Raw genomic sequence first — 7,983 nt, forward strand, 5'->3', positions numbered from 1 at the left:
ACTTACAAATGGATGGTTTTCAAACAAACAAAAAAACCCAAAACAAAACAAAAAAGGAGCATAAGACAGTATTTCCACCTGTACAGCTACCAATAAAATTAACGTTTTTGTTACAAACTTTCCAGTCTGCTTTATAAAAAATAGTCTTAGTTTTACTTCTAAATAAAAACTGTGCTGTGACCTGTCACGTTCTTGCATTGTACATGCTGTAGTTGTGAGTGTTAATGAAGGTGTACAGATTTGTGACCTAGCGCTCTGGATATATCAGAAGCCTAAAAAGCTGATTTTGGTACATAAAAGTTAGGTAGCAATGAAAATTCATTCTATTTATTTTTCCTAAAACCTAGGAAAAGCTACAGTACATTGCTAGATCAGTGGCCTCAACCCTGAGCTGAAATAAAGGACCTGCCTTGGCCACAAGACTTAAAGTCACATTACTACCACAGCTGCACAGCAGGGACAAAATAACCTGTCTGTGGCCTGTTGTCTTAGCTGTAAGTAGTGCAAGATCCAGTTCTGTAATGCTTGAGAGTTGACTGGAGACCACCATATTCATTTTCACTACAGGAAAAAAAGAAAGGAGAACTCAAGTGAAAAAGCACTCAACAGGGAGAGTCACTATGTCCAGCTTCTGGAGACCAGAGAACATACTTAGTGGTAGATTGGTCTGTCAAGCATTTCACACTTGGTAGAAGAGATTATTAAAACACATACCAAACTAAAGTTAAAGAGATTTCTACTATTATCCCACACATTCCAGAAAGAGTCTCACTTGATTTTCTCCCCAGAACCGAGCATCTTTCTCTCTGTACCTACAGTGCATCACAGAAGATGAATGAAAAGAAGACTGTCTGACAAAGGATTCAACCTAACTGCTAGAAGAAAAGCTTTCACTTGTTTCCAGTGCAAGTTGGAGCTGGCAATCATTAAGAATTCTTACTGTGACACAGCCTACTGCACCTTCCTGTAGGATTCAATGGCACTGATTACCCATGGCTAGGAGCATTCATCACACAAAGTATTCCTGCCTTCTAAGAGGACTTTTTCCCTTTAAATAGCAGAAACTGTAGAGTATTTCACTTAATGGAAAAACTACACCCAGCAACAGACTGAAAATAAAGCTTGTAAGAATCATTTGTACTTTTAGTAATGCACACTTCTTCGTGAGCTGATCAGTTTACAGGTGGTATGTTCTTTGTGAGTTTAAGGCAGCGAGTCTTAAAAAATGCACAAGCTCACTTCCCTCATGTTTGTGCTACTGTATCCTTATGTGCACAATAGAACCTCACTAATTTACACTAATAACTGGAAGAACCATTAATTCTCTTGGTCAGTGAACAAGAATAAGGCATTCCATTATATATTCTGGTCACTAATTATAATTTAGCTCTAATTATAATATACCAGCAAACATACTTCTGTGTTTTAGAAAATAGTATCTCTTACCTTCAGATATAATTACGTGTGCAGATTAGTGGGTTCTGCTGTGTAAACACGCAGGTGCATAAGAAATTTTCAGGTTTTTCTTCATTACATTTGACAAGAAACTTAATGCCACAGATAGAGACTATGGGAAAATAAATTAGGATTTCTCTATCATTTGTGCAGATCTGCACAACTGGGCAGTAATTTATCACTAAAAAAAAAGAATACAAATGTTTACAAACTCAAATTAAGCAAATCAGCAGCAGAAAGCCAAGGCCATTCCCCAACCATAAAAGGCTTGTATTACACGATTCCAAACTACATGAAACAAAACAAAACAAAAAGAATACAAGCACTAACTTTTATATACAAGTTCGAAATCAAGTAAAGCAAAAACGGTGGAAAATTCGTTGATGCTTCTAGCAAATGATTCAGGTGTCTAAATCCTGGTTGAAATACACTGTAAATATAAACATAAGAGAGGATGCAAACTACATGGATAAGTTGAAAAAAAACCAGAAGGATCAATGTGCATTGTAATGAGACAGAAATTTCCCTTCATATGTGCAAAAAATCCACAGTTTCAGTAATGTAGAGGTCATACTTCCAGTTAACAGACCTTAGACAAAACCAGTCTCTCTACATCCTGGAATCTACCTGTTTACATCAGCCACTTAAGTGCACAGTACCCTGTTCACACATATAGTATTCAGCAATTTCTGGCATTTCTCAGGAATTTAACATTCACCTGCCTTAAATCTTGGAAACAAAGGGGAGAGTTCATCCAGAGCATCATATCACTGCTTTTGAGTTATACCAACAGTTAAATCAAACTCAAATTCTCTCTTCTTCCATGATGGCAGGAGTCCTTACAGGACTTGTAAACAGCAGTGCACAATACTGTAAACAAATAATTAAATTCTGCTTTATACAAGATGTTAAGTCAACCCAGGTCTACCAAACAGGTGAAAATGAAAAGGGTGGCTTCCCACAACATCCCTTTTCTCCCAGCAATTCTTTTCACTACATAAATAATCCTGAGCTGAAACAGGTTGATGAGAGCCTTTTTTGCATATAAAACAATATTCTAGAGTGAGCTCTCATGTTCTGCCAGGAAGTCAACTGCTGGAGAGATTAAACTGAAGTATTTGAACCATTCGTCACTTTGGAAGAGGGCTTATAGTTTGGTGTGGCGACCAGTTCTAGACCCAGATGCCGAGCTTGCCAATGAAGCCGATGCTGCTGCATCCTCAGCTTCCTCCAGCTCCTCGTGCAGCTCCTGGCTAACGCTAGACTGGAGGGCTGCAGGAGTCAGCCACTCCTTCGGCAGACAGCTCTGGAGAAATGGTATACAAGAGCTGAAGTAGGCAAGGCGATTCACCCATCGTGGAATCTCTTTTCCACACAGGATCTAGCAGGGAAAGGGAAAAGAAAGGATTAGTTTGTCTTCTGGATTCAGCAGTAACAATACTACAGTACTGTAAATACACAGCAAAGGCTGCAGCAGCCTTACAGTTTACATGTGACAGATGCTAGTCAAGAAGCACTCAGCTGCACTAAGAGAACTTTCTCCATCAGTAAAAGCAGCATCCCAAGTCACACAAGGAGACCTGGTTCGCACTGTGAGACTTTGACACGTGGTTCTACTTTTTTTTACAGGTCCCAAAAAGCCCAGCCCCCTCACTCTTTTTGAATAACTTCTATAAAAGGTACATAAAAGGTATGCTGTCTATTCACTGCTAATTTACCAGCAACATAAATGGCATGAGAGATCTCACTATTACAACAAAGCACTCTGAAATCAAGCAGTGAAGGAGACAGCGTCAATACTAGAGTTAGGCAGAGTTATGCATACATAGCTGAGGCCATTAATGTGACAGCTTCTGATGGCTTTGCACAAGACATCACTACCTTACAGTACACAGGCCAAGCACACACACGCTTAGGTTCACTGGAGCAGGAGAAGCTATACAATGCAAAGCTGGTTTCAACTCCTCAAAGCTGTATAAAAATACATAAAGCTGTATTACATACTTGTTTTTATTGTTTGTAAACTGTGACAATGGTTTCATTGTCACTATTCAAGGAGTGAGCTATTTTACTCAACTACCTCAGTATTCACCTCTGGTGTTACTCCAGTGAAAATGTGGAGAAAGTCATACCTAATGGGAGCATTACTCTGCCATAACCGAGCAGCATTTAACTTGTAATTATATCCCTGTTTTTACAGTCAATTTGAACACTAAATAAAACACCATGAAACAGAAACAACATGACTGCATGGGTTGAAGAATATGGCAACAACCTAGCCATACAGGCCAGATTTCATGCCAACTGCAGCTTTGCCAGTGTCTCACCCTACTTGTACAAGTGTTGCACACGAATCATAATTTCAGTAGATTTTCCAGCACTGGAAGATCCAACAGTCTACACAAAGCACTGGCTATACAATCAGTGTGCCATTAACTGATTGAACAAAAGAACAAATTTCATGGAAGCTCACCACAGAAAAAACACCTATCCCTTTTTTGGAGCGCTTCAATGAAACAAAACAATAAATCCCAACAAGCACAGGTTGCCAACTACCAATAAAAATCACAACTGCCACTCCCCTTTGCCTTGGGTTACTTGTTCCTGACCCTTTCCCTTGTGTTGATCCACATGTCAATGATCAGGCATTCAACTGTATTGGCAAACTGATAATATAAAAATAAAGCTGAAGGGGAAAAGCAAAGCTCATCCAACTCCACAGTCAGCTACTTTACACAACCACTCAGGTACCTACATCACCAGGACACAGGTGCTGGCAGAGCAATCGCTTGACAAAAGTCTCTAAAGAAAAGATGAACACTGTCTGTGAAACTTTGTTATTCTTTAACAGCAGGTGATAACAAATGCCTTTGTTACTCTGTAACAGTAGGTCATAACTTTACAAATTACCTGGGGAAATACTTCTAAAAAGCACGTGGTTCTACCTTCATTAGTGATCTGACATGATCTTGAAACCCTATTAATTTACTACACTTCTCAATCAGGAATGCAACCCTGCTCAAACACAAATTATGTATGACAATAACATTTAGCATTTTTGGCAGCAAAATCTTGTGTTTTGGACATAAGTACAAATAAAACATGAAAAACAGTGGCATTTGCCCAAGGTAACAGAGACAGGAAGTTGGAAATTAGGCCAAATATTCTGAAGGGCAGGAAGGAGATGATGTTTCGTAGCCACCAGGGAAGCACTCTTCTACAGACCTTCAAGTTTGTTTACCTCAGATAAAGCTGAAGAAAAGTGATTGCAGTTTTTGTGCATTAGGTGATACGCATTTCCTTTGAATTCCTTTCCAAGCTCTTCTACTATTTTTTCAATGTCATCTTCCATAAAGTCAGTACTGCCTAGAACCACAGCCTCTCTAAAAGAGAAACAGAAAGTAGGTGATGAGGCTTCCATGATATGCGTGGATTACTGTTCATACAATGCTCAAAGTCACTCCACTGTGGGTAGTGAGATCTCTCTGCCCTCCTAGGATAACACAGATTTATTCTATTCCATTTTACACCACCACTTTCATCCTTATCACTAGAGATTATATCCTTGTCCATTGTCCACCTGTAGCTCACTCAAGTTCTTTGCAACTCAACTCTGACAAACACTGGATGCAATTTTCCCCTCCTCTCCAAAGGACACTGTTTCCAAGAGACAGCAGAGAACAGGTAAGAGCTTGTAATGCAAGGAAGGGTCAAGGTAATTACACTGAACAAGAGAAAAAGAGACATGGGGAAACCTTGAAAAGAAACATTTTTCAGCTTTTTCTTTGAAGAAAAATGCCACTACCTTGTAAAAGTTACGCCATTGAATATACTATACGGATAACAAAAGTTAGCCAAAAGTCCATGTAATTTGTATACATTTAAAGATGGTATAATAGAAATAATGTTCTTTGCTGTAGACACCTCACTCTCTCATCACCTCTGTCCCTGTTTCATTTCTAAGTAAACACACTAACTTTTCAGAAAGTCAGAAATGCTATAGTATCATTCAACACATTATCTTAAAAAAATAAATGCAACAAGTTGTCTTTTTAATATGCCTTTTCAAAAGCAAGAAAGTATCTTTCTTACTTAAATTTAAATGTTTCTCCTAGCTCGGAAGCATTTCCTGGTGAAATTTCAAATATTCCAGAAAAAGGGTATGGATGACCACCATAGGCAAACTCTGAAAGAGAAAGCACAGATTTAACAAAAACAGCATACATCGACAGTAAAGAACAGCAGACCTCACTGACTGGAACATCACTCCACAAATTTCTACAGCTCGAAACCAGACATCTTATTTACATGGGTAACAACCCAAGGAGCTAGAAATGAATAGTTTTCTAAGTTACTAGTCAACCTAAGTAAAAACTGTCAGGACATTTCCTACTTCAGTGTACAGGTTTAACTTGAATAACTTTACAGTAATTATACATTGTTTTCATTGTATAAGTGAGGATTTACAGGTTAAACTGTAAATCCTACCAATATTCTTTACACATGCTTGTCTTCAAAAGTCCTTACATGTTTATAGATTAGGGATTCAAAGTACTGCATCCCCAAAGGCCTGATAGTGTTTCTGCTCAATACACACTACAACTGTACGTGTGGCAGCAAGTATTGGCCTAATAGTTGTTTGGTTTTTTTTCATTTCTTGATTTGCAAGAGTTAAACTGGTCCACGTTCTTTACTATAACAAGAAAGTTAACCAGAACATGCATCTGAAGTCTGCACATAGCATCTACTGGCATAAGCACTTATAGTACATGAAAATATCGTGGTATGCTTTACCTTCCAGCTGTGTCTTTTAAGATAAGACAGGCAGAGTGCAATAAAAAGCTTTAAGCATGACTTCATGCTTCTTTCCTCAAAACTCGTAACACATCATCGAAGTCTGGCATTCAGTTTTGTGGACAATCTTTTTTACAACAGGTTAATAAGTAAAGTTTGATAGACTGAAAAAATGCAAGTCATTGTTCTAGCAAGGGTATGACCTGCTACGTGAGAAAGCTGCTATAATCTGAACAGGAAGGGAGGCACATGTATTTGGCACAACTCAAGAACTGGGTTTCAGCCATAGCACTATTACGAGTCAGGTCTCTCTGGTTTGGATTTAAAGAAATCCAAGAAAGTGTTAACAATAAGCACTGTATTTTGACATTTTTTTGCTTTGGTATCTCTTGCAAACCCACTTACAATGTGGCCATTGTAGTAGGTGAAACATCTATACTTCAAGGTAAGTTTGTGCAATGTGGTCTTAGGATGGTGCACCACACCTTTTGCTGCTTCCTCTCACTTCCATATACATTCCAAAAAAAAGAACTGAAGTACTTTTCTTCTTTAAACGGACTACTTTTAGCAACACTATCACCTCAGAGTATCATTATACTGCTAGGCAAGAACACCTCAGACCTCAGCCTGTGCTACAGCATGCTCAGAAACACTTCCTGGCAGCAATGGGGGTTCAAAGTGGCCTGAACAGACCAAGAAGCTGCAACCCCAAATTACAACCTGTTTAGCAAAATCAAAATGTATTGCTGTATTTATCACAAGTGCATCTTTGGTAAACAATATGCGTGAGATGACTCTTAAAGAAACTGTCTCTTTAATACAAACCAACCTACCAATAAGGAAGAAACAGGTTTGTCTGAGCATCATGCTCTTTCCAGTACCTACCTGCAACAGACTATTGTTTCTGTAGTTAAAAATTAACTCCTTTCACCAAGTGCTGGTAGCATACCAAGGAAACATGATTCAACCATGCTTACATGAAATGTACATTTGGATTAACAATCACTATTTCAAAACCCGAAACGAAGTTTTCTGTGCCCAGCTGGATAAACTGCACACTTTTTCATAGTTGCATAGCTTCATACAAGAATGCAAGATGACCACTCGATTATTTGTATCCAAGTTTTTTTCCGGAGGCAGAAAAGATGAGAACTTTAAGAGAAAACTGATGAACAGGTTTCAGGAGCCAGACTTCCCTTGCTACTGGAAAAATGTTTTTTAAATAAACAGCATTAGCGCAACAAAGTGTAACTTGTGTTTTTCTTGTACATACCTCGGCCATACACCTCTATACCTGAATGGAACACTCCAATTCCAAGGGAAGAAGTATACTCATTCATCCAATACTAAAAGAAAAGAAGAAAACAAGGAAGGCTAGTTAGTTTCCAACACAGACTGACATGAATTTATCCCCCACATCAAAAGCAAAAAGCCTTACCACAAAGTGAAACTGCACTTCATGGGAACAGAACATGCCACTAAAACTCCCCAACTGTACACAATGAATTAACTCCCTTACGTTCTACTCTGGTGCTTTAGTGCTGTCACTGTCTGCCAATCAAGGAGACCATACCTGTCAGAACCAAGTTTTCTCCCAATAAAAATGACATACTAAACTTCGGACTGAGAAGTCATTAATGAAGAACACAACAAGTTAAATGGCAGAAAGACCAAGTCAGGCCAAAAGTTACAAATGACCAGGCATAAGATGTAGATGTATTTGGCTTTTACAGT

At 38.6% G+C, this 7,983-nt stretch overlaps 1 protein-coding gene across 1 annotated transcript; it reads right to left on the reverse strand.

Annotated features, from left to right (window-relative positions):
- Positions 1-1,171: 1,171 nt before the first annotated feature.
- On the reverse strand, positions 1,172-7,590 carry DESI2 (desumoylating isopeptidase 2). The gene is made up of 4 exons (XM_010004581.1): positions 7,523-7,590; positions 5,548-5,641; positions 4,697-4,838; positions 1,172-2,836 (listed from the first exon to the last, which is right to left on the reverse strand). Exons 1-4 carry the CDS (start codon positions 7,587-7,589, stop codon positions 2,603-2,605), a joined length of 537 nt encoding a protein of 178 aa, XP_010002883.1. The 5' UTR covers position 7,590; the 3' UTR covers positions 1,172-2,602.
- Between the last annotated feature and the right edge of the window lie 393 nt (positions 7,591-7,983).

This window comes from Chaetura pelagica, unplaced genomic scaffold (assembly GCF_000747805.2).
Source record: "Chaetura pelagica isolate M959 unplaced genomic scaffold, ChaPel_1.0 scaffold278, whole genome shotgun sequence".
NCBI classification, from domain to species: Eukaryota; Metazoa; Chordata; class Aves; order Apodiformes; family Apodidae; genus Chaetura; species Chaetura pelagica.

What these genes read in the sequence shown, in the direction of transcription:
- DESI2 (XM_010004581.1), bottom strand. Translation starts at nt 7,589, where the DNA reads ATGAATGAGTATACTTCTTCCCTTGGAATTGGAGTGTTCCATTCAGGT. An exon ending in TATAGAGGTGTATGGCCGAG is followed by an intron (nt 5,642 to 7,522) that starts GTATGTACAAGA and finishes TTTCTCTTTCAG; the next exon opens with AGTTTGCCTATGGTGGTCAT. An exon ending in TTTCTTCAGCTTTATCTGAG is followed by an intron (nt 2,837 to 4,696) that starts GTAAACAAACTT and finishes TTTCCCTGCTAG; the next exon opens with ATCCTGTGTGGAAAAGAGAT.